The 27,308-nt window shown below is 39.3% G+C and overlaps 1 protein-coding gene across 8 annotated transcripts in view; it reads right to left on the reverse strand.

Moving 5' to 3' along the window:
- The window catches only part of DNAH5 (dynein axonemal heavy chain 5), a 201,611-nt gene that overhangs the window by 41,235 nt on the left and 133,068 nt on the right, over nucleotides 1-27,308 (reverse strand). For all 8 annotated transcript variants that reach the window (XM_078391705.1, XM_078391701.1, XM_072998500.2 and 5 more), the window contains 10 exons: nucleotides 25,334-25,448; nucleotides 23,908-24,084; nucleotides 22,389-22,592; nucleotides 20,078-20,257; nucleotides 19,304-19,441; nucleotides 16,120-16,255; nucleotides 13,463-13,779; nucleotides 12,632-12,787; nucleotides 10,852-11,034; nucleotides 6,986-7,229 (listed from right to left, as the gene is read on the reverse strand). In XM_078391705.1, the coding sequence (XP_078247831.1) occupies nucleotides 6,986-7,229; nucleotides 10,852-11,034; nucleotides 12,632-12,787; nucleotides 13,463-13,779; nucleotides 16,120-16,255; nucleotides 19,304-19,441; nucleotides 20,078-20,257; nucleotides 22,389-22,592; nucleotides 23,908-24,084; nucleotides 25,334-25,448 (1,850 nt within the window). The remainder of the gene's footprint in view (nucleotides 1-6,985; nucleotides 7,230-10,851; nucleotides 11,035-12,631; nucleotides 12,788-13,462; nucleotides 13,780-16,119; nucleotides 16,256-19,303; nucleotides 19,442-20,077; nucleotides 20,258-22,388; nucleotides 22,593-23,907; nucleotides 24,085-25,333; nucleotides 25,449-27,308) is intronic.

Here is a 27,308-nt window from a genome sequence, read left to right on the forward strand (position 1 = left end):
TGAAATTGGCTTGTTGTGATGTACAAACCTTTTTCTGCTAATGAACTTTGGTTTGCTGACTACTTTGAAATAGATCAGCTTATATCATTGTCCATGAGTGCAGGTAGTCAACCAAGAAGTCAGATGGGAGGCCATTCCTGCCAGAAGCCTTTCCCCTTTTTCATATTTTAAAGAACATTTCTATCTCTTCACAAGCAACCAGGGCCCAGCAAGCTGCCACTGAACCTTCCACTTGCAGAAGCAGCACACACAAGCCGTCTTATCATAGAAGAAAGAGCAAGAATTTAGCTCCCATTCAATGGTCAGTATAGATTTCATCAATACATCCTGAGGCTGAAATGAAAACCTAGAATTTAGATTTCTCTTTGCTTCTGAGTGCTAGCACCAGTTGGAACCATTTCAATGTGGCTTATGCTAGCTTCGTTTATTAGATCACTTTCTTATAAGATTTGTGCAGTGCCAAAAAGGACAGGGTAAAGGAACTATGCTGTTATCCCTTTTAAAAAATTATGTTGTCTTTTAACTTCATTTTTTAAGCTGCCTACAGTCCTTGTTAAACCAAGGATTACCCTCCCTTGGCCTGGGAAAAAATTGATCAAGCTTCTCAAAATGACTAGGCAGCAATACTCTTATAATCTGGGCATAGCAATCTAAAACAGTCCCATATCATTTGAAGTAGTCAAGGTGCTCCTCACAATATGTATTCTTTCAGATTGCCATAGACATTAAAAAATGGCTATGAATCACTTCTGCATGCTTATGACAGAGAGGTATTTCTTGTGGAGTTCATTTCATTCATTCCATTTTCATTTTATTATTTCTTAAAAAAAAAAAACCTTTCTCCCACAGAGGACCAAAAGTGGCTTGCAATATTAAAACAAACAAGATCAAAAGCTAAAAATACAATAACCTGACCTAAAGTCATAGTTCCTTGACTTCTCCAGACCTCACCCAGACATTCCAAATGAACAATAAAAGATTGGTGACCACTTTAAATAACATGGTCATATCAACAATAGATGGGGTGACTTTGATATTATTAAATACACTGACACCCATGGGACTGATGGAAGTCAGTTTCCCTATCAGATCTTCCCACTGGAAGACATAAAGAGATCATTCTACAGAATCATTTGAATAAGAGTTTCTTATCTATCCATATTTATGGTGACAGCATGAGATTTCACCATAAATTTCTCCTTTCTTACAGTTCTGGAAAGTCATCCAAAGGCAAGTGTGTATTCCAAGTTTGGGCTTAAAATGGATATTATAATCAAATGGGAAATCAGAAACTAGAGCAAGTAAATACGCCAAAAAGTTATCCAACACATTCTCATAATAATAAGTAGAGTTCTGAAACCATATTGACGTTTACCACAATTACACCTGAAGACAACTGCCTAGATTTTTGATTGCCCATAAACTGATTTTCCCCTTTCACCAAGAAAGCTAGGGTAGACCACCCCAAGGGCACCTCATCATCGAGAAGGATTTGCAAGACGATGCACATTTTAGAATCATTCAAGAAAACATTCTCAGTGGACTATATCTTCTGGGGGAGGGGATTAAAGGATTTGAAGTACATCTTAAATAAATTATGGAGCATTTTGTTAGACCAACAAAAAATGTTCCAAGACACTTCTCACATTGCATTCCCCAAGTTCCTTCATTATGAGAAAGAGCCATTCCACATTGTTTATCCCATCAAAGGATCTTGAACAATCTGATCAATCAGGGGATCCAAACACATCATTTATTTGTGCACAGGTTCAACGCCTGAGCAGAAACGTCATCCTGGCAAGCCCTAAGTATTGAAGCCAGTTTGAAGTTTATATCAGCCACCACTTTTTCTGGCTGTTTTTTTGTTTAAACTGAAAGCTGTCAAGATTTGCTTAATCATGCTATCAATTAAAGAATTGCCAGAAAGATATAAAGAGGAATCTTGTTTGGATAGCAGAAACAGCCACTTACATTGGCCTATAGCTTATTCTTTGGAAGACTGTGTGTGTGTTCCTTTGTCATGAAACAAATATGAGAAACAGGAAACATGGACATTTATTAATTCAGTTTGTGATTAGAGGCTTGATCTGAGACAAATGGCTGGAATCTCTGGGAAAAGGAATAGGCATTTGAAAGCAGCTGGCCAAGTATCAAAGGTTATAGCCTAAAAGATCTGAGTAGAGAAGGCTCACAGAAGGAGGTTTGAAATGCAGGAAACAGCCTAGAGTAAGGCAATTTCCTGACCTGAGGGCACAAGTAATCTAAGCAGAGAGGAAGGTTTCTTCCAGGAGAGCAATCCATTACCTTGTTTTGTCAGAAGATAGTACTTCAAAAGGATTAACCCTCATTGACGCTTGTGGCTGTAAACCTCACTCCTAACTCATCTCCAACAAAAAGGAAGTCTGAGGGATATTGTCTCTGGAGAAGAGGGGAAAGGAACAAAGTAGAGCTGTAGGAGCTAAGGAAAATCTTCCTTCCCCACTGCTAGGGAGTAGTGGCAGTGTACTTTGTAATAGCTAGAGAGCTAGCATTTCTTATTTTTCCAAGTGCAAACTTTTCTTGCAATTTGTTCGGTCCAGTGCCTGTTTTATGTAACCTTTTCTCTTATTTTGTATTGGACTCCTTTGATTTTTCTTTTAAATATCTTCTTTTTAAAAATATACATAAAATCTTTCCATGCCCTGGTACAATTGTGGGTCTCAGAGGAAATCTCAGGTTTTATTTTCAGTCCCTTGCTTCTCAAGCCAAACTACTGACATATTGTAACCAGTTTTTAACCCAATAAAGATTGGGGGGAGGGCAGAGAAATGGCAGCCAGTAACAAATATTTAAAGTAAAATGCCTCATTTGGGAGTCTACTGGGATCTCTCCCCTGGCAACTTTCTAGAGACCCCTGCAATTCGAGGTAATAAAGTGCAGAAGGCAAAGAGGTCACTAGGGAAGGGCTCCAAAAGAGGAGAGTTTGTGACATTCCTACATTAGTAATTCTCAGTTCAGCTGCCTGGGAAGTCAGTGCAGTAGTAGGCATCCTTCAGTCTCAAGAGATTATGGTAACGTGCTCTGTATGGAAGACCTGGAACAGCGTCTAGTGTGGCTGACAAGGCCAATTCGAGAGTGACAATCCCTTCCACAATGAACACAAATCCAATCTGTCCCCTGTCCAGCTGCCTGATTTTGCTGCTTTTGGGGCTGCCTCTTTGCCTCAGCCTGCTGGGAGAGGCCATGATGCACCGCTTGCCTCCAGGCCGAACGGTCAGATGTCAAGGTTTCCCATCTGTTGAGGTCCATTCCTAAGGCCTTCAGATCCCACTTGCAGATATCCTTATATTGCAGCTCTGGTCTCCCTCTGGAGCAATTTCCCTGCACTAATTCTCCATATAGGAGATCTTTCGGAATCCGACCATCAGCCATTCTCACGACATGCCGAACCCAACATAGACATTGCTGTTTCAGTATTGTATACAAGCTAAAAATTCCAGCTCGTTCTAGGACTACTCTGTTTGGAACTTTGTCCTGCCAGGTGATACCAAAAATGCATAGGAGACAATGCATATGGAACATGTTCAGCTTCCTCTCCTGCCATGCACAAAGGGTCCAGGACTCACTGCAGTACAGGAGTGTGGTCAGGACACAGGCTTTATAGACCTGGATCTTGGTATATGGCATCACCTTCTTATTAAGCCGTACTCTCTTTGTGAGTCTAGAGAACATGGTACATAGCTTCTTTGCCAATGCATTTATCCAGCTTGACATCTAGGGAGAGAGTGTTAGAGATCATTTAGCCAAGGTACACAAAGTCATGAAGTCAGTGTGTGTTTGGATATTAAAGTATTCTAGTATCTACCAGGGATGTTGGCAAATGTTTGGATCCAAGCCTCAAGTCTGAGTTAAAGTTTTTGGTACCAAGTATCAAGCCCAAGTCCAAGGCTTCGACTCCAAGTCCCAAGTCCCAAATCGGAGTCCCTATTAAAAGCAAGATTTTTCCCCCAGAAAAAAGGAGGGGTAGGTAGGTTCCAAGTCACAAGTCCAGTGATGTGTTATTTTACATCTCTTTAAATAAGAGAAGGTGTGGGGAAATTGTATACCTTTAAAATGTATATATATCTATGGCAGTAGCAAATGTATATTATAAATGTATATAAATGTATATATCTGTATGCTAGTAGCAGACATCATGCTAAAACTGCAAGGCTAACGTCCAGTAAGGATGATCATTAACCTGCTGTCTATTGTCTCTGGGTAATGTAGTTAAAGTGTCTACCTCCGGAATGTTTACATTGGCTGTGTATTTGAAGTTAGCTGTGTCTGTTTACTATTAACTGTCTGTTTACCAGCCTGCCTGTTTACCAACCACTCTGTTTACTGATGCCTTTGTAATCAAGGAAATTACTTGTCTCTGTTTACCAGCACTCTGGTTATTCTGTTGTGTATTCAAGAAATTAGTTACCTCTGTATTGATTAACTTGTTCAAAGGTAGGGGATACAATAAACTGAGGGGAGGCCGGATCGAGGAGAGAGAACTCTCACTGAACAGGTGCCTCACGGCAGGCTGTTCTGTATTCATCCGGATCCCATCCTGAAAACCACACTCTGAGTGTCTCGTGTCTCTTTTCCTTTCTCCTTGCTGGTTGAGGAGAAAGATCCCTGCCCTGAGGCTTCATCTGCAAGATCCCTACTTCCTCTCATCTTGCAGATCCCAACAAGAAGGTTGGGACAGAATGAGCAGTTTCAAGGTTTCTTGGATGAATACCCAAATTGACGAACATTTAAATATTAAAATAGCTTGTTCGAATTTTGCACAGTTGTGGATTTTCCCTACCAATTTTAACAATGGGGATGTTTAAGCAGCTATCATCTGGAATTAAAACTAACCTCCGTTCTGGTCTGAAATGTTTGGCTCTGTGACTTCTTCACAGTCCACAAAGCTCGAAGTCCTTGAATGCTACAGTTTAGGACAGGAGATACAATTTGAGATGTGCAAGCATAGCTTGTCTTCTTGATTGATTCTAATTTTTCGTTCCTAACTGAGCTGTATCATCCCATCACGTTGGTCCACACATCTAGCAAAAGGACCTAATTTTTCGTTTTTATTTCTTTAAGCCTCAAAAATGTTTGTTAAAGTCTTCACAATTGACAGCATTTATCTGTCATGGCATCAGTAAATAAAATATTTGCTTCCTTAAGCCGGAGGCCTAAATCTTCCATTCTCTTCTCATTCCTTCTATCCTGGATCCCTTCATTTCCTTACACCAGGTGGGTTGTCAAGACTGAATAACAATTTGAGGAAGATGACAAGGGAGCACTGGACAGCTTGAGGTGCTGGGCATAAATATATCAATTTTAGATTGTTTTGGTTTTGAGGAAGTTGGACACCCTGACAGATTTCTTGGTCTCTTCTTGCTACAAAGCCGTAATGTTATATAATGTGTTATATTTTTAAATATATATCTCATTCAGCATGACTCCACAATTTCCTCAGCTAATAAGGCTCCAGCAGTGTCTCCCATACAGCTGAGAGGAACTTAAGTAAAATGAGACTTATCATACATAGCCCTGCCAGAACAAAATTCCAGTCATATTTAAACTTACAAATGATTTTAAATTTTGGAAGTTAGAGTTACGATAATTATGTTTAAAACTGAGGCTAAAGCAAAGTCTGAACAAAAGGCTGTCCATAAGACACACAGTGTAGACAGACAGGGCCTATAACGCAAGGTTGAAATTACTTCAGGAGATCCTCCACAAATATGCTCCAGTGATTTACAGCGGTAAATTGACAGCGGATTGACAAGTTTATAAATAAGGATGTGCAGGGGAAAAACTTTTGGCTTTTGGCTATAATAAATAATATATAATCTTTAACTTTGCACAGTCTGCGTACAGCAGCTTGAAGTGTATAGATTTTAAAAAATACTACCGTGGAGCAAAAAGCGTTGTTCTCCCTCATGTGTGTTTGTGCCAGCAATTAATAGTCAAATAATCACTTGTGATTTTGATTAAAACTTTAAATAACATTTACTGCTTATAAACATCTGTAAAATATAATATAACCCATAGTGCTTATACATTTGGTATTTGTCAAATACAGTATGTTCTTGACTTATTGATGGATATATTTTCTCTAGTACTTAAGTAACTCGCTTATCATTATATTATTACATTGTCAGCCCTATCTGGTCCTATCAAATACTGTTAGCTACATCTTTATTCCTGTCAGTCCTATCAGACGACTATTACATATTTTGGTTCCTGTCACATATTGGATCCTATCCACTATCTAGGTTACCTATCTGTTTGTGTCCCTATCTTAGTTGAACCTATTACATGTTTGTACATATCCCTATCTTACTCTGACACATGTTTGTGCCTATGACATGGTTGTCCCTGTCTGATTACATGTTTAGCCCTGTCTGAGTTACAGATTGCGTGAGACCCTGCTTGACAAACTTCTGACACCTGCCTCATATAGAGCTGCCTGGCTGATTACGGACACATTCTGATTGGTCACAATGTTATGATATGCAAATACAACATTCTGGTCTTTCATGGCAAACACATTTAAACACACAGACATACATATGCATACTGTGGTGTATAATTACATGTACTGACAAAAATGTTCATGTTGCATTTGATTTGAAGTTTTCAGGGGATTTCTCTTTTCATTTCGAGCTCATTAGGCTATTTTCTGTATAAGTAGCAGGAGCTCTCATTCAATAGGTTATAGTAATATGTAACATTGGTCCAGCTGAGTACTAGTGAATAAGCTTTTGAACACCATTGTCTGAAACTTACTACAGATCTGTCATTCTCCCATAGGTTATACATGCTATATGAGAAACAAGGCATATATTCCTATTAGATGTATAATCCTCCTGTTTCATGGTTTCATTTCCTAATACTGCTCTCTCAGCTCCATCCAGTGAGTCAAGGTGGTCATTGGAACAAGATGTTCACATCCCATCATTAGGGACAACCAACTCACCTGGTCTATATTCCTCACGGGCTGAATTAATCTGTATTTCTGTCTCAGCTGAAATTTGCAGTTTCTGTGTCACCTCTTCCGCTGTCTTCTTTGTGTTGCTAAGTACAATGATGAGACTCTCATCTTCCACCAGAGAGCCTTGTGTGCTTGTCAGCCGATAAAGCAAGTTATCTTCCAGTTCTTTCATCTTTCTTTTGTTAGCCGTCACATCTTCCATAAGATCAGTTCGCTCTTTCTCCAGTTCCTGTTAAAATACAAAGCCATTTTTTCAATGGAATCCATTGTTGGAAGCAGGCTCATTAATGTATACACTATACAGAATAACACATACAGTAAAGCAGAGAGGCTAACACACAACTGCTCTGATATTTTAGCTAATTCTTAAAACTGACTGACTTAACACAATGCCAGATTTATATATTTTTTAAAGGAACACATTTCTTATATCAGAAGGTTTACGTGTGCAATTGGCACGGCCTGTTTGAAACCTTGCAAGATAGACGGTGTACAACTCTGCAGCCATCCATTTAAAAAATGGGTGGTCGGGGTAATAAAAAGGGGAAATTAATGGCAAAAGGTGACCAGTGCAGTTGCTCAGAAGGTGGCATCCTGAAATGGCAGATGGATTAAACATCTGGATCTGCCATTTAGATGGTCACACTGCTTTCAGGCAGATGGGGTCCATTTATTCGAGTGTGGACAAGAGATATGGCTATGGAATATTAGCAAGGCCATAGTGGATTGGTTGCAGTCACAGTTCTCTGATGGAAGCTGAGCAGGGCCCAGCTCTTATGGGATTTTGGGTCATGGGAGTTGGATCTGGACAATATGAGGGCAGCATGCAGGACCCTGATTGCCTGGGATATTAATAGAATCTCCCTGTAGAGGGGGCTGGGGGCAGGGCCATGGTCTTGCCTAACTCAGGGGCAGAGTCGTGGAATGGCCTAAGCCAGTGTGGTCTCCAGAAGATGGCCACTCCTGGTGGACCTTTAAGTGGTTGCTGAAGCACGCAATGGCTGGCATTCAGTCCTCTTAAGGCAATGGATCCAATTCTCTGATGGGACTGCTGCTATAAACAATAAGGTTGTGGCCTTTCTCTCCAAACAAGTTGTATGCTATAATTTTTTTTGTTTGCAATTCTATACAGCCCATGGACCTTTTCAGCAATATGCCAGCAATTTTGTATAGCTTTGCAGCCATCCATTCTCAGATTTGGTGGTCAGGGTAATAAAAAGGGGAACTGAAAATAATAATTGAAGATTGGAGCATGTTCACTGCAAAAATAAAAAATTAAAAGGCCTAAATGTCATGGGAGCTGTTCAGGAAGAAGTAATGCTAGGTATTGTTTCATATGTCACGTGCCTCCCAACTCCTTAACACACCCTATGGTACAAGAACACAAGAGAAACCAATGAAACCATTGAAACCAGTACCCCTCCCCTCACACAAACTATCTCAGATTATAAGCAGAACTCAAATATCCAAGTGAGGTTCTAGTTGGAGTTACATTTGGCAGCATTCCTAGTTCTAGCAGGACTTGAACACTGGGAAACAAATAGAAAATACCACAGCATGGAGCCTAACAAGACAGAGTGCAATGATAGCAATTAATTTTCCCCAGTGGCAACATTCCAGAGTTTTCTATGCTATGCTGAAAAGAACATTAATATAAGCTGTTTATATGATGCTATATTTATGACTGATTAAAATACCCCAGTATATCCAAGTGTTGTACAGACAGGAATGATTAATTTCTCATTGTTAGCGCTACCCAAAAGTTAATTTGCATCTAATTCAAAAGTCGGTCTCACTGTGTAGAATGTGATTTGACCAAAACGAGCTAAATATGTATCTATATTTATATCCCCAAACCTCTTACTCCATAAAAGAAAGTCCTCTGGCATGTACAATCTGTAGAACAAAAAGAAGTGTAATTGGGGATTGTGAAAGTAATTTATAAGAATTATGAGTTTTCTTTGGACATGCCGTGATAAGAAATCTGAACATTAAAAATGCAAATATCTTTGAAGCAAAAAGGATGAAAAGGTAATCCAGAAAGAAATGAGGGAACATTTGCTCATTCCATTTGTTTTAATTAGTTTCCATTTCAAGATGAAAAGGTTGAAAAGAAAAGCTGTCTCTAGAATACAAACAGGTATAATTGTAACATTCCACTACGTGATTTAACACCTACGAGGTTACATCTCGCCAAATGTGGCGAATTTGGACAACAGCACCAATTTTCACATTTAATCCAGTCAATCATTTTTCTGCTACATTCCAAAGATAAATGCACTAACTATTCCTATTTTTCCTGAAGTTGTGCTCAGCAGCATATTATAACATACGCTACTAATTGAGACACTTAGGGAAAATATTAAAATTAGAAACGCAGATGCAAGCTCTTATGTAAATTTCCAAAAGTGAGGTGCTCTTTAGTAAAGCCTCAGAGAAGTACGGTTTCTGGTTGGATTGGCATTCTGATAATCAACTGCAAACATAGCAATCTGAACTGTTAATGGAAGTATTTAGAGATGACCCGGATTTGTGTAGTTTCATTCTTACATGCATTCAAAAAACAGCTTACAAACTGAATTATAGCGTCGCTTTTGTGGAGAAAAAAAACTGGTAACCAAAAGCCAGCATTCAGCGCAACATTGCATTTAACAGGCATATATTAAATTTGCAAATAGCAGCTGTTCAAGGCATTAAAAAGGTGACAACAGCCAGGGAGAAGGAGTTTCACTCTTTCTCCCCTACAGTGGTCCTGATGAAAATCTTTAAAGATGCTGTATTAGTGTCAATGTAAGATTTTCTTCTAAAGGACAATGGCAACTGGTTTGACTTTCATAATGACCACAGCAGAGAGAAAGGAGGTAAACATCCCCTTCTTTCCCCAACTAGAAAAACAATTATTGTGTCACACACTATCCCCAGCAGATGCCACTTCGTTTTTTAATATCCATACTAACTGCAAAGGTGCATTTAATGTCACACTCTAGGTCCCCCCCATCACGTGCAAAAACTGTAATTACAGTCAAATGCAATGGTCTGACATGAGCAGAACAGCCAAAGGCTCATTTGATTGTCAGTTCTGCACCTTAAAATCCACCACCCTCTCTTCATGTCCTCTGACATTTTCCCTGACTTTCTAGTTAGGGTAAGGATGGGCTCCTTGTTGCTTCCAGACATTCCTGGGCTGCAACTACCACGAGCCCTACCCAGCATAGTGTTGAAGGGTCATCATAGGAGTTGCAATCCAATAGCGTCTGTAAAATTGCAACCTGCCCATTAAGGGAAATCAAAGGTTGGTTTTACACACAAATTAACAAATTGTGTTTTCTCCTGCTCCTTAAACCAGAACAGGAAACCCACTTTAAACAACTAACCTGAATTTGTCCTAATCAAAGTGGACCCACTGAACCCACAGAAACCTGGTAAATTAACATTATGTAAATTCTATTGATTCTCATGACACAGGGCTGTAGTGGGTGGGAGAGGGAGGGGGAAGTCTCATTATATGAACGGAAATCCACTTACGCCAGTTTCCATGTTACCCAATGGGATTCACTCACTATAAGGCAGTTTCATATATTTGTGTTTAACATAAGAAATGTATAAAATATGAACACATGAACAGTATGTGGAAGAGGAGGAAAGAGAAGAAGCATGTATGAAATCCTGGCAATTTTACTGTGATATATGTATTTTAGCAGATTATTGTTTGGTGTGGGCTTCACTGTATGACAGGGACTGGAAAAGTTCATTCTTTTAACATAAAAGAATGAAAAATTGCCTGAGTAAACAGGTACAAAACAATTACAAATGATGGCTCCAGAACTATTACTGAATATTTTCCCACTCACCTGCTTTTCTGTTAGAATGACTCTCCCGAGAAGCTGATCCTCCAGACCTTTCATAGTGACAGTAAAATCAATGATAGAGGTGCGAGCACTAATCTCAGGGGTATATGCTGGATTTGGAAGTTTGGTGGTAATATAAAGCCTGAAGCCAGTCATTACATCCACTTCTTTATCCCCAACTTTCACCTAATTAACAAAAGGAATTGTAGAATTGGAAGATACATAAAAAGAAGCCTAGGGATCTACTGTCCTCCTTTAAACACCCCACTGGTCATTTACAGTAAAACAAATCTCCATTTTAATTTATTGAAATAAACCATTGTAACATCTCCAACAATTTCCATGTAAGTAACAACGTAACTCTGTCCAGAAAGAAATGTGTTTGTAAAACTTATTCAGTGAGACTCATCTTCGTTACAAATAGAAAAGGCCAGTTTGCTTCTTCTTCCATGTATTCTCTAATGCAGGGGGGCCCAACCCACAGGCCCCAACACAGTACCAAGCCATAGCCTTGGCAGAACCGGGCTGTAGAGACATATTGCAAGCCCCCCCACCCCCCCTCCATGGACGCACGTACGCATGTACGACCCCTCTACATACACACACCAACACTTGCATACCCCGCCCATGGACGCACAGACACACCACGCACATGCCTGAACAACAACGCCCCTGCCCACCTGTTGAACCAGTCCACGGAAAAAAAAAATTTGCCTAATGGATTAATAAGCAAGCAGGCAAACACAAAATATATGAACAAACATATGGATCCATTCCTCTTTCATTTTGTAAAGCAAATATTCTTAAAGCATGGAAATGACAACCAGCAATTTGGATTATATTGTACTGTGTGCTGCCCAAATTCTTCAGTGTAAAAAAAAGGAGAAAAGGTAGCTGGAATATTGTTGTAATTATTGTTTTTGCAGTCCCCACATGCTGCCTAGAGAAAGTGCAGCTGGGAGGGACCTTTCTGGACTGGGGCGACTGCCAATCTATCCAGCAGTAACCAATTGTTCCCTCCTGCCTCTGAATTCCAAGAGAGGCCCGCCTTTCTGCTCAGTGCTGTTTTCCTACTTGAGGTCTGTTGCTAAAAGAAGTCATGTTTGTCAGTTTGCTGTTAGAGTTTTTCAATTGTAAGCAATGAAACTTTTATTTCTCCTACTAATGTATCAGAGTGAGTTATAAAGACTAAGTGTCAGTTAATGAGAAAATGTGTGGACCACTTGGAGAACTTGAAGCGATTCTGCTCTGTGAATCTGCATTTCTGCTATGTAGTTAGAGGAATTTAACAAAAAAATTTAAAACACTGCAACTGTAATGCTATTTATGAAGAACGGAAGGATGACAAAAGTATGAGATATAGAGCATCCTGAGTAGGAAGCATCTGAGTACTTGACCAGGAAGCCTCTCACATTATCTTCCAAGACATCCCCTCCATTCCTGCAGAACAGTGAAGAAGAGGAAGAATTAAAATGCACCATGAAAAATGGCACCAAACTGAGATAGAAAAATTCCAGGAAGAAAAGCATAGTAGCCAGAGAGTATTGAGCCATCTTCCCATTTAACAATCAATGGATATGAAAATATGATGCTCCACAGAGGATAGGTGAAATAGAATGATGGCCAACAGTACAGTAAATTTAAAGACCACTGTTGTAAACTATCCTCTTAAAAGTATAGGCTAAGTGCCTAGTTAAATCAATTCCAGAGTTAGGACTGTGATGGGGTACTGTGTTAACAGGATACAAGGTTCTTCAAAATGGGAACGTTGTACTTCTCTCACCTTGTAGGTAGAACCTGTTTTGATGAAGTTTCGTTCCAACACATTATCCAATGCAGGGTCCAGCTCTTCTCCAACATCTTCAATTAGCAAGGGCCTTCCAAGGGAAAGGCTATCTTCCAAGTGATTTCTGAAATACTTGTGATTTAGAGATGTGATCTGAAAAGAGAACCATCTTACTTATATATTATGAGTGAGTCAGGGAGGGAAAAATGCTGAACCTTAATTGGACTTCAGCTTAGAAAAAAGAAATCTGGGGTGGGCCTATCAAAGAAGTGAAGGGTAAAGCCCATACTCTAATGCAGTAGTCCCCAACCTTGGCCCCCCCAGATGTTCTTGGACTGCAACTCCCAGAAGCCTTCACCACCACCTCTGCTAGCAAGGATTTCTGGGAGTTGTAGTCCAAGAACATCTGGAGGCCCAAGGTTGGGGACCACTGCTCTAATGCAAACTGCCTAACCTGAGCTGGCAAGTGGGGAGATTAACATGTATAGCAGATTTGAAAAAATTCACATCTAGTTTTGTCCTCAGTTTCATACTAATTCTACGTTATATGCAGAAAGGGAGTTAGCCCAGTGGTTCTCAGTCTTGGGTCCCCAGATGTTCTTGGAGTACAACTCCTAGAAATCCAAGGTTGGGAACTACTGGCTTAGTATAAAATCAACTTTAAATCCCAGTATTGCCAGTTCCCAAGTATATTCAAGTTCAATTTAGTAACCAAATTTTTCTAATTATAATTATTTTGTAATGTTTATTGTACAATTTGGAGGGTATTTTCATGCACTCCAAAACATTTTTACTATTGAATAACAGAGAAAACTGAATCTAGTTCACCTGCAGTTCATTCCTCACTTCCTTGTTTTTAATCCAGATCTTTCCCTGCGTCTGTGGGTCAATCAGCAAAGGATAACGAGCTGCTTTGGTCACAATGATGCCATTCTGTATGGATAGATCATCGTTGGGCAGACCTTGAAGATTCCATTCACTGACAGTGGGGGCATCAATCAGCATATCCGTGAGATTCAGATTGTTTCCAAATGGGATTTTCCGGGCCTTCATTTCCCGTTGCCAACCAGTTAACAAGAGATTGCGGAATTCTTGGTTAAAAGGCCCCGAATAGGACAGAAAGGCTGTGGCTAGCAGGACATCCCCTAAATGCACAGAGAGATAATATTTGACAGATGCTGAAGTCTTTTGTCAGTGCACTGTTGCAAAAATGTGTGGGCCTCAAATAAATACAAAATATGAAAGGTGGAATTAAAGCAAAGGTAAATGTAAATTACCAGTGACCCTGTCTTTCACTCTTTATGTGAACATTAGATAATTGTTCTTTAATGAAATAAAGGCATGGGGGAATGTGAATAAGCATCTCTGGTCTTTCTTTCTTTCTTTCTTTCTTTCTTTCTTTCTTTCTTTCGTTACATGCAACAGACATATATTAATGATTTGCTATGTGAACACACACGCAGAGGCTTTCCTGCACTACTTTTCTAAGGACAGCACATTTTCTATAACTCTGCCATGGTTCCATGTTTATTTCTTCAAAGCAAATCTATGGCTCAACTGTATTCTTCTCTCTTCAGGTTAGTCTGCACCTGTAATCTTTTTAGAAGCGCTCTCCTTCCTACAGAGAGGTTAGGATGTCCAAAGCATAGAGGTCAGCTTTGTGGCCTAATTTGCTTTTTCTGTACCTGGAAATTACAAATAGAGAAAGAAACTGAAAGAAACGCAGTTGTGTTCAGGCAGGTATTATGTGTTTTTATTCATACCTCAAAAAGTTTGACATGGCTTCAGTCTGGTGGCCTGTTAGTTATCCTAATGTTAGCTTTACAAGAACATCCCAGAGTAGTCGGTAGGTACTATGCCAATTAAAAAGTACTTTCCAACTATCTGTGGCCTAACTAAGGGTTCTTCCAGACCAGACATTAGTTCTCTTTTAACTGCCTTAATAGTATTACTATTTTCACCCCCATCCATGTTATGTTCCCCACATTTTGCTTCGCACAGTACTTTTTCCCTTTTTTTTCCTCCAGAAATCATGGTTCACTCTCAGTATTGCTTTATGCTGGTGGGGGAGCTTAGGGCTATGGCACTTTCCATGGCACTAGTTGTTGAACTTTACTCACCTTCTCTTTTCTTTACGGCCGAACACTAAACCTTTCATAAGTAAAAAAAACAACACACCTCCTTTTCTATGCCCAACTGATTGACTAAAGCCAAAACAGTCTGCAGAAATGTCTGACTTCTCTGATCTTACGTCTTTTTCACATTTATGCATTTAGCTGTTTTAATTAATTAAATGTTTTAATTAATTAATTAAAACAAATGTTTGCTCCATTTTGTGCTAACAGAGGGACTGAAGGTGGTTTACAAAGAAAGAGCTGGGGGGGGGGGAACAAGTACTAAAACAATTAAAAATGCAACAGGTAACAATATTTTTTAAATTAAATATATTGATCATTAAAAAGTACTTTGATTTATTTTCATCTTTTGCACACACACAACCACCTACATACACACACAAAATGAAGAGACACTCCCAAACTTGTAATATGTTCACTGGCTTTGTCTTATTTTAGTCTTTGTGTGTGTGTATGGTTTTCAGAGTCTGAGCCATGTTAGTCTGTGCAAGCATTTCAACAAAAAAAACAAGACAAAACAAAAGCAAAAAAAAAAAAAAAAAAGATCCTGTGACACTTTAAAAAGTAACTGATATATTGGGACAACACAGGAGAAGCAACAGTCTGGAAGGCCCTAAGCGTTGTCATTCTGTAAATCAATGCTGCCTAATGGGCTGCATGTACTCCTTTATATCCACCACTAGATCTCAACATCAGTCTACGCGTATCTCAAGAATTATCAGTGGCAATCAGAACCCACCCTCCCCAATTATCCAAGAAATATATTCAAGGGTTAGCTAAAAAACCCACAACAACTGTTAGCAATACTCAAACCAGGAAGCAGCCATATCAATAAAGAGGTTTGCAGCATTTGCCCCATCTTGCCATTCTATGGTGATGGGGAAAAACTGTACACCCAGTCCAATTTACACTTAGCTCTGTTCCTAGATTCAGCAGTAGGGCTGCAGCATCCATTTTCAGATTGTTCTGAGGACCACAGAAACGTTCCACCCTCCATCCCCTAAATATGTTATTCTACGACTAAGCAAAGGAGAAGGAAAGGAGTGTACACGGGGGCATTTCTTGCTTTGCTCTTCAAAAATGAAGTCTAGCCATAGCCTATAGGTGTGTGGAGCACTGTGTGTTGCCAAATTTATTGCTTCACTATGCATTGGGCAGGGTCAGCTCTAAACCCATGAATGCCGACTCAATTTTGTTGCTTTCTGTTGATTTTAATACAGAGTTTAAAACATTTACCAAACATGAAAATAATAAAACAGTTTATATCTTCTCAGTCCCCCCTGTGCTGAAATTTTGCCCGTCTGGCTGAATATTTGATAAAGCACGAAAATATCAGTATGTTTTCCTTACCCACAAGCCTCTTTGTCTGCACAGCAAACTCTTTACTTTGCTCAGTCCACCTTTCCTTTTCCCCAGCCAGACCACTGATAAGACTGGAAGCTGTCTGCATTTTATGCCTGCAGCGTTCTGCATCCTCAAGCAACGTCTGTGAAAAAGGAAAAAAAAATAGCATGCATCAGAGAACAAAGTAGCTTAGCCTAAATTCTTTCCATAATAGTTTAGGTCCCCTATCTATGTTATATGTACAGTGTACTATACAAGTTGAACTTTCTTTTAACAGGCACATCCCACTGTTTTTGTTTCAATTAAAAATTATGGATGCCTCTGGATTCACTTCCGTCATATACAGTGTCTAGGATGTAGATTTTACTGCAAGGACCAAGGCAAGATACATTTTTGAGCAGAGATTAAAAAAAAAAGTTACTTCTTTGGACTACAACTGCCAGAATCCTCCCAGCTAGCATGACCAGTGTCTATGATGCCTTGATTCTAGGCTGCTCAACAGCAGGCTCTTGCCCAGATGATCAGTTCAGGCTGAGCTGAAATACAGTGAAAATGTTCAGTTGTCTCTACTTTGCTTTCGAAGAGTAAAAAAAAAAGTGTGTTGCTTATATACTGCCCCATAGTGCTTCAAGCACTGTCTGAGTGGTTTACAAGTTAATTATGCAGGCTACACATTGCCCCCCCCCCCAGCGAGCTGGGTACTCATTTTACCAGCCTCAGAAGGATGGAAGGCTGAGTCAACCTTGAGCTGGCTACCTGGGATTGAACCCCAGGTCGCAAGCACAGTTTTGGCTGTAGTACAGCAGTTTAAACACTGTGCCACGAGGCTCTTCAACTCTTTCCATCCTGTGTCAACTTTTTTCATCGTGTGTATCTGGGGATCTGGAATTGTTTTGATTATGGGCCCCCAAGAAAAATGCTGTTAGGATATAAGGAATATTGGCTATTTTTTGAGTATGTTTTTACATCTGTCTATTGAATAGGTAAATTAAAAACTCACACTCATATTTTCATAATGGGATCTTCTGAGCATTTGTTCTCTGATAGGTTACTGACTGTGCACTGAACTTTCCCTGCCATCAAGAAGATGCAAGACTTATCTCCGTACCAACAACTCCAGAAGGCAAGCACATGTGGGGAACTGGTTTTCTTTTTAATAATAATAATAATAATAATAATAATAATAATAATAATAATAATAATAATAATAATAATAATAATAATAATAATAATGATAATAATAATAATAATAATAATAATAATAATAATAATAATAATAATAATAATAATAATAATAATAATAATAATAATAATAATAATAATAATAATAATAATAATAATAATAATAAATGATGTTTTCTTGGGGATAAAAGGTTTCTAGAGAAGGGACATTTTTAAAACTCAGTTTCAACCCCTATGGACTATTTGTCTCAGCCCAGTGGGTGGGGAAATCTTAGGAAGGAGATGAGATTCAAAATTTCAGTCAAGAAACAGAGGCCGAGCTGGAGACAGAAGGAGCTGCTGTTTCCCTGGAAGATGAAATAAGCCCTGACCAACTTGGTTTAAACAACAGAATTTCAATGTTTGTGCAGGAGACACACTGGAAAGGTAAACCCATGTGGTGATATTATGTATTTGTATATGAATTTGCATTTTATTTTGGGATTTTCAATTTGTACACCTGGAGCTATTTCCTTTGTGTTTTAGGATTTCCTACCTTAAGAGATAAAGATATCTGGGACTTTGTTCCTAAACAGTGTATGACTTGTGTCATCCAGTTTGGGGTTGTGTTGCTATTATTGTTGTCATTTTGTTCATGGATCAAAATCCACTTCTTCAGACATAAGGAGTGCAACACTGTGTATATACAGTATATACTGAGGAAATTGATTTCAATCCCCAAAAAACTCACACTCAAAAAAATATGTTCATCACTGAGGTGCTCTCTCTCACTCTCTCAGTTTTCCCCCTCTAATTTTAAAGAAAACAAATGAAACATCTATTACATCAACTTCAGCAGCAGTCCTTATGATTGATAATGCTAGACAGCTCAACCCACATGGGCAATCTTAGTTGGGTTATAGCCTTTTCTGTCCATCACTATGCTTCTGGAGATCATGCATACTGATAGGCAAATTAATTATAAAATCCTCAGAGAAATAAGTGGAAACATCATGCAGAAGATTTCCAGTGCATTCTCAATTTTTTATACATGTGATGAAGAAAAGCATGATGACAGCAAATAGAGATGGGCACAAATTAGAAAAATGGTGATTTGTTTTGATTCATGATTCATCAAGGTTAATGAATCATAAGTAATGAATTTACAATTTTTTTCTGATGAATTGACAAATCAGTGCATCAACTTGTTTTTGCCTTTAAAACCCTATAAAACAGTCCCCTTCAAGCACCTGGAGGCAACAAAATCTCAGAGAACTTCCCCTGACTCTCCTCTATAAGCCCTGCAACTTTGGTGAGGATTGGGTTTCAAACATCCAAGTTATACAACCACAAAGAGGGCTTCCAGGAAGGTTCCTGTCCCAGGCACCTAGAGATACCAAAATTATAGAGAAGCTTCCTTTGACTCTCCTCTACAAGCCCTGCAATATTGGTGAAGATTGGGTTTCAACCATCCAAGTTATACACCCACAAAGTGGGTCCCTCCCTGCCAGGAAAGTGCCCTTTAGCAGCTGGTGTGGGGAAACCGAATCTTCACCAAACTTAGAGAGTTTGTAGAGGAGCGTTGCGGGAATCTTCTCTACATTTTGGTGTCTCTAGATGCCTAGGGGTCCATTTTATATGATTAATCGATGAATCAAAAATTACTTTAAAAATTCATTGATTCACATTCATCGGGGGGGCATCGATTCAGGAGAATACAAATTGACAATTAGCCATTTTGATGAATTTTCCAATTCATTTTATTTGTGCCCACCTCTAACAGCAAACATGGATGAGCTCATACATAACTACTTGATAAGCTACTCATCAGTATGGGGAGGAAAACTTTACTCCTCCCTTCTATCCATGAATTTCTCTACAGAAGGTATTCATTGCTCCTTATTAGCAGGACCATCCAGATAAATGACTTCAGCATGTGGCTGGATAACTGTTACAGTAAGTTCCTGTTCAGTACATGGTCGCAGCTTCTGTCAACCCTGTGAAAGGCTTTTCGTGTACAATAACCCACCTGTTTCTCTCTCATAGCCTTCTCATACTCAGCCTGGACAACATCAAGCTCAGCTTGCTTGGCATCTAACTCAGCTTGAGCTTTCTGTAGATCTAACATGGCATTTTTCAGACGGTTCTCCTGGACTGCCAGGTTAGCCTATAAAACACAGAATAAGTTTTTTAATGTCACTTACAGAACTATTTTTGTTTGTTTGCTTATTTTCGGGGCAAAATATTTCAACTCTCATTTGACAGAACAGAAGAAGAATAAGAAACATACAACTGAGAGTACATTAAAACTATTAATAAATGCACAAGGAATGTGCCATGATAAATGTAATGCAACAAACTAATGATCTTGAGATGAGATAATGGTTTAGACAAAGACTTTAAAGCCAGGTGTACATTTGCTGCTCAACATAGGAAACAACATTTTAAGACTTACAGCTCTCTGCAAATAGAAATGGTCTAGCCTGATGCCCTTTTCATTGAGCTAGTTTATAGCTGTTGAGAGGGTTATTCTTCTTTAGAGAAACATTTAAATATATGGCTCCCCCTGCTCCCACAAAGTGAAGTCATAGAGTTCAGCATACCACCCGTTGACTCATTTCTCCATAGGTAGATTCAGCTAAAATTAAATGTATGCATATAATAAAGATATATAACATATTCAATATATCTCAGAAGAATGTGATAAATAACGAACGTCTTGAATAAGATATCTGAAGATGATAAGCAACAGGCGATCAATCCCTATTCTGGTCTGAATCTTGGCACATATAGGTGGGCTTACCTTTAAAGGTAAAACTTCCTTGTTGATAGCAAAGAAGGCAGACATTGCTTTGGTCCATGAGCAAAGACCAGCAACATTTCCACAAACCCTCCTTGCTGTCTCAATATTGTAGTCCCCCATTTCAAAGTAAGGGTTTAAAAGCTCCACCACTTCTTCATTGATCGTATCTTTAGGAAATTGCTAGAAAAATCATAATGATAGCATGATCAAGAATCAAACAAACACCTATTTATCATAGTAACTCTTTTGTGAACTCCTGCTCAAAAGGGAGGCATGCCAATGCGTAGACAAACCTTAGGTAGATCCATAGTGGATCTAGAATAGTATATGTAGAGAGCTCAGTTCCCTTAGGTAGATCCATAGTGGATCTAGAATAGTATATGTAGAGAGCTCAGTTCGTTGTCCTGTCAACTGAATTAGTTCTTTTGTTAAAATTTCTTTTGCTGAATTAGTTCTTTTGTTAAGCACTTAATTTCTATTGTAAGAACCATTGATAATGTGTCCTCCTTGTCAAGGTCACATTTTTCTAATGGCTAGGGAAGAAAAATCTTGATTTCATTATGCATAAGTGATGGTTGATGCTCCTAGGGTGATACAGGCATTAATTTGAGTTTGTTTCCATAAATAGCTAATTACATGACTGTTAGCCATTAGTACTATTCCATTGTCCTGATGTTTTGTTTTGTTTTCTCTCCTGTTCAAACCCCAATTAACTGCCCTGGTTAAATCTTTGCTCCTTTCTTTTAGTAGATCTAGCTTATTTTGTAAAGCAGTAAATGCTATTTTCAATTTAAGGTAATTGCCGAATTGGCTTTCTGAATCACCCCAAAGCTCTGTCTCTCTTATTGTGCTAGCTTTGCCATTGCTCTTGTTCAGTATTGTATCTAAGTTAATTTAAGTCCTTTGAATGTTACCCCTTGCTTCATAATGTGCGTTTTACATATGCTTTTAAGTTAACACAAATGATTGATTCTACAACACTGTGTAAATAAAAGTATGGCTATTTAATTTCTACAGCCACAGTCCTTAGAGGTATTCCAATTTAACAACTTGTTATTCAAGTAGGCCCTGTAGGAACTATTCAGGATAAAGTATGCAATAGTGTATGATTCACAGAGATAAGGTCACATATTTAAAAGATTTGTTGTTGTTATATGTCATCAGGTCATTTATGGCTGATGATGGCCTATGAATGCATGACCTCCAAAATGTCTTGACATCAGTAGCCTCACTTAGCTCTTGCAAATTCAAGACTATGGCTGTCTTTATTGAGTAAGCTTCGGACCAAAATGGGCCTGGCGTGCTCTGGTCCATGGGGTCACAAATAGTTGGACATAACTAAACAACTAAACAACAACAACAAGGACCAAGATAAACTGGAATTTTCTTTGTGTCTGAATACCTGAACAACAATACAATACATTAAAATAACTACTAATCACTCAGAATTAATTGGTCATTATAACAAGGCTAGGGATAGGGAGTGTGTCAGATATTCAGATATTGTTAAACTCCTCCTCCTGTCCTTCCTTACTCTTGGATATGAGGGGCAGGAATGGTAGAAAATTCCACTCCTTCACATGTAGACAACCATATTTACCAACTAATGTCCCAGAATTTGTATCTGCAAATACAACACTACCTCCCTCATGTTTCAGAGCCAAACATTTGTATATATGTGACCACTGGCCATGCTGGAAGGATTCCAGGAGCTATGATTTTTAAGCACCTTTTCTAAGTTACACAGACATATCCACCTAGTCATTGACTTGTCTTTGACAGAGATCATATTCCCATTCAGGGGGGAGGAGGGGGAGGTGTAGGCACACTGGCTCCAAATAGTGACTTTCAGACACACATGTATGCACAAATACAAGCAAAGGGCCCTTTAACTTTCATCCTCCCACCAGGAGCATAAGCAAAAGTTTTGACAGTTCATCTGAACACAACAGCTTCTCCCTCCATTTCCTTCCCTAGCCACATGTGTAGGAATGAACAGAAGAAGTGTGAATCAAAGGGGAGGAATCTGCCAGAACCTTTCTTGGGATCCACACAGCTAGGGAGACAGATAGAATGGGCTGAAAAGCCCTTATTCTATGTTTAAGCCCAGAAGGACATGGTGCATACATTACAGTATTAGTGCATAGAAATGCTTTGCTAGGGGCCAGGTAGGAACATCTTGGGGAGACAGACCTGGACTCCCGTTTTTTCCCCCCTATTTGCTTCCAAGAACTCACTCAATGTCTCTCCTTCCTATCTTGTTCTGGCCCATGCAGTTTTTTAAAAAAATTCATCCTTGCTTTTAACACACCTGCAGGTTCTGCAAGAAGTTTCCTGCTGTCATCAGTTTCAAGGATTCCTGCCATGATGGAATGGCACAATTCTTCTCTGTGTCTACTTTGACAGCATTTACCTTCCTTTGGAAGAGCAGCAGCACACAGTCCATGATACGCATAATAAGGTGAGGTGGTCGGCCCAATGTGCGGACAGTGGCAATGTCTGCAGGCTTGATAGTCTAGGTTTTGGGGAAAAGAACAAAATCAGGTGGTGTCACCAACATCAACTGATTTAACTTCTTGACATGTTTGGGCAATCTAGAATTAAGTTGTCGTTATGAGCCATGCAGTTGCTTCCAATTTATGGTAACCGTGACAGAGTTTTCCAAGTATGTGAGATGTTCAAGGAGTGATTTACCATTGCTACTCCACTTTCTCCACTATGTGTCCGTGGCAGAGCAGGGACTCTCCAGAGTCCTCACCTGACATTCTAGCCAATACACCACATTAGTTCTCAGTAGAATTAAGTTAGCCACTGAGAAACGTTTATCTACTTGCTGCCAAAAAATGCCTCTGAATTGTTACAAGAAATATCAAAATTTTAATCATAATACAGTATAAAGAAATCATTTACAGGGCTGTTGATTTCCACCTGAAACTGCTCTCCCCACCAGATATTCATTGATGTTAAGGTGGTGCCCATGCTTGGTTGCAAATTGTGCCAAGCAAGACTATAAAACAAAGACAACATCATCCTCCAAGCACTATTAAATTAGATGCAACTGGCTTATCTAGTGGGTAAACTAAATTTTATCCAGATTTCTCTGATAAGAGGTTTGCCACATTTCAGCATTGTCCCAGGCCCCCACCAAAGAAAATAAACTTTTGTTTCAATGTAATGCAATAGAGGAGGAAATGCTGAATTTCCAGCAGCCTTTTGTCTGGCAGGTTTTGGGACAATTCAGGCAACATAACTAGATGTTGAATTTAAAACCAGCTCTTTTGGCTTTCCATTACAACTCTTGTTTTAAAACTAGCATAGATGTCTAGCCATGATATTTGGAATTCCTGTATATTTTTTTTTCTGCACCATCCACAAAAAAGTGGTAATTTACCCTGATGTAGGCCCCTATGGTCCAAAAGCTAATGTTTGTTTGTATTTTTTTTTTGTTTTGTTTTTGTTTTGCAGCCTAATAGAGGTATCCACTGTTCTTTACTTTGGCTTATATACACCGTTCCTACGTACACACTTTTTCTGGGAACTGGAAGTTGCTTTTTTTACTTTTCCAGGGCTGGTGTGACTTTTGGTGATTGGGGCCTGAAAACTGATCCCTGGCCCCTCTAAAGTTGTTTAATCCAGCCCTGATGAGTTCTGCCATCCACGATCAGTGATGATCCTGCATTCAAATATATTAATACATTGTTTGTTTCACCCCAATGGGAAAGCAGTTGAAGAAGTACTGAGGCCTGTGCCCCATCATCTGCTGAGTACCATTCTGAAGGATAGAACATCTAACTCAGGGCTGAAGAATTATCCACTTATCAAGCAATAACCTGCAAAGCAGCCTCCGCCTCTTCTAAAGCAGGTTTGGCTGCCTCTAATTTTTCTTCGGCAATAGCCTTGTCTGCGGAGATGCTGTCTACAATCGCCTGAGCCTTGTCTTTCACCTTCTGCACTTCTGCCTTCACCTTTTCGGCAGCCTGCGCTTTCACGGTGACCTCTTTTAGCACCTATTGAGGAAACCAAACACCAGAGATGAGAAAGGAAATTACATGGAAAGATGTTGGTAAATACTGTAGAAACGCTCCATGTGTGTGTGCAAGCATGTGGAAAATACATCATTTTTTCATTAATGAGCCAAACTTCGAATGATAGCTATGAAAAGCAATTCTTGGTATTAAACATCAGAAATTGGGAGGCACGTTTATTGCTCTTAACACAGAAAACACCTAATCTCCTGAATTAGCTGCATTAATTTATTAACAAAATCATTCATTCTGAAGTAAAGAGGAGTGATTAGAGAGCTGCTCCACAGTTGACCCCACTGGAACATTTGTTATTGGCTCCTTCAATGGTGTTCTTTTTGTCACTCTCAACTGCCTTCTCCAGTCTGGCATTTTTTTTTTCTAGGCAGACCACAAATTTCATGATCCATTTGTTAGCTGGCAATGATAGGATCTGATGGGCCTGAAAACTGTGAGGCAAGGAAAGGCCATCTCATCTCCCTACCTCTAGGAGAAAACACACACACACACACACACACACACACACACACACACACACACACACCACACATACGCATGCAGTTATATATACATATACACTAATACACACCAGAAACAACACTTGCTCTATATAGAAGCACTAATTTCATAAGCCACTTTCATACAGACATCTTCAGCCTAACACTACAAAAGCTATTACTGAAAGCAAAATGAGTGTTTAAAAACACCTTCCCAACCCCTTTAACTTCTCCCATGTCAGCATGGGAGCTCTCTGTACTTCCAATGGCTTGGGGCCCCAGATGTTCTTAGATGGCAACTCCCAGAAACTCTATCATTGCCCACATTGGCTAGGATGTTTGGGTGTTCCAGTCCACGAACACCTAGAGGGCTGAGTGTGGGAGCCATTGCTTACAGGGTCAAACTGAGTGTTTCCTCCTTTAGGGAGAGGAATATGCACACATGTGACCTCTGCAGAAGGCTAACAATGACCAATGATGTCTAATGAGCAAACACGTTGTTAACATTGCATTATAAACATTTTTCACATAAGCATTGTTGTTTATTAGTGACTCTTTTGCACATTGTAAAAAAAAGTAACATTTAACAGTCATGTAATAAAATTAACAGATCTTTCTCACACTCTGTTTATAGGTTATCAAAGAATATTTCAGTAATTTAGTCATGTGAAATCCACAGTCTATATTCTGCAGGACCTTTCTGTTAGCTAAAGAATAGGAAAAAAAATTATTCTTACCATATCAGCTTTTTCATTGGCAACCTGGAGCTCTTTTTCCTTAGCTTCCAGCTCTTTGCTCAAAGCAGCCACTGATTCAGAGGCTTCTTTCAGTTTCTCCAGTCCAGTATTCATTCTACAAAGTTATACGTTTTTTTTTTAAAAAAAAAAAGCAGAAAGCCAGTTAAGAGGGGAGGCTCCATCAAATTTCACATCTGGGGATATAATAACAGCAGAAAATGGAGGGGAGAGGAAGAAATGCACAGAATCTCTCTCTGGCAAAAATGCTGTTGCTTAGCACAGTAAATTGCATTAGAGTGGGCATGTGAAGGAAATGAGAAACCATGGAGAATAGACTATAGAACCCATCTGTTAGAATTTTCAAGGCTTCTGGGTGCCTGGGAAAACTAACTGGAAAGATGCGAGGCAGTATGTCCCCAGAACAAAATGGCAATTGACACCTTCAGGTGACCTCCTGTTAAAGATGACTTCACAGAAGGACTGAGAGGGAACTGGCACCTCCAAGTTAATCTTTTATCAGATAGGACATCAAAAGTCTGTCTACTTCCTTCCCCAGAGTGACACAAATTAAAACTGTGGGAAAAGAAGGGGGGAGGGATATGTTCTGGTTTGGGGAAACAAGAAAGAGGATTAAGATGTTTGTTACTACAGGTTTGGAACAGCTCATTTAATGTATTAAAGTGATCAGGAAAACTGGTTAGATAGCATAGGTTGCCTTTAAGGAAGGGCTTTGCTCATGCGCCACTGTCCTACAAAGTCATGTGGGGAAGGATGCCCTCTGTGCATATCCCAGATCTATGCTACTGCTCCACTAAGGTATAAGTATTAGGTAGTTTAGTTTAGTTCTTGCAGTTTCTTGGTGTGTTTCTTTTGAATGACCATAAAACTGTCACTATATTTTACACCAGCATTTTGAGAACACTTTTTGTAACTTTTTTGGAACATTTGCCTCTTGTCCTTTTAAACTTTCCCCTTTCTTTTAACAAAATACAAAATTCTTTCAAATAAATGTCTGGATTTTTGTTGTAAAGAATTTGTGATATAAAAACCCGGTCTTGCCATGATCAAGCTACTGGACAGTTTTAATATTTGTGTGGGTGCGGTGGCAGCTACCTTGCAAGGCTGAAATGTGTACTAAGTGCCTAGTTTTGTTAACTTTGTTTTGAACACCCTGGAAGCATTGCCAGGTCTGAGTGAATGGTAATGTGTGGGACTGCTACAGGTCCATCCAGGTTTCACAGACTCCTCTCCAGCTATCTTTTCCCTAGGTTCACCCACCTCAGGACAAAAAGGGCAGTGTTACTGAGGGGCTATTGAGGAAGGTCTTGTTCAAGTAACCATCACAAGACCCACTGAATCAATGGGGATTTAGTGAGTCAACTCCTTCATAAAGTTCCATTGATTCAAATGGAACCACTCTAACTGCAATTTAATTTAACACAGTAAGTTCCTGTAAGAGTAGACCCATTTGAAACAATGGAACTTTCAGGGAGCTGACTCAACAAATCTCCGTTTAATGGGTCTATTTTAGTATAATTTGCTACTCCAAGCAACAGGATTCCGGCCTCTCTTTCTCATGCTTACACACATGCACAAAGAGAGAGAAACCCTTTCTTTCTTTTGCAACAGTTTAGCATTACTACCATCAAATGTGCAAACTGGAATATATTAGCAACTGCACCTAAAGTTACACTTGTTAATTTAGTCATCAAATACACATTAAAATGGAAAGGAAAAACAGAGTAGTGCTATAGTCTTTTCCCCAGATAATTTTACTTCTAGCCACTGAAAACATCTGAGGTTTCTTCCCCTCACACCCAAAAAACCCCTCAAGTAAAAGGAAAGTTCAATGGAAAAATGGACCACAGGGGGGAAATTAAGTGCTTTCCCTGCCATGAAGCATTTCTTCTCTCCAAATTATTTCTCCCTGAACTATTTTAGATGGCAGACATGTAAATTTTCTAATCCGACCCTG

Source organism: Pogona vitticeps, chromosome 4, assembly GCF_051106095.1.
Source record: "Pogona vitticeps strain Pit_001003342236 chromosome 4, PviZW2.1, whole genome shotgun sequence".
Lineage (NCBI taxonomy): Eukaryota > Metazoa > Chordata > Lepidosauria > Squamata > Agamidae > Pogona > Pogona vitticeps.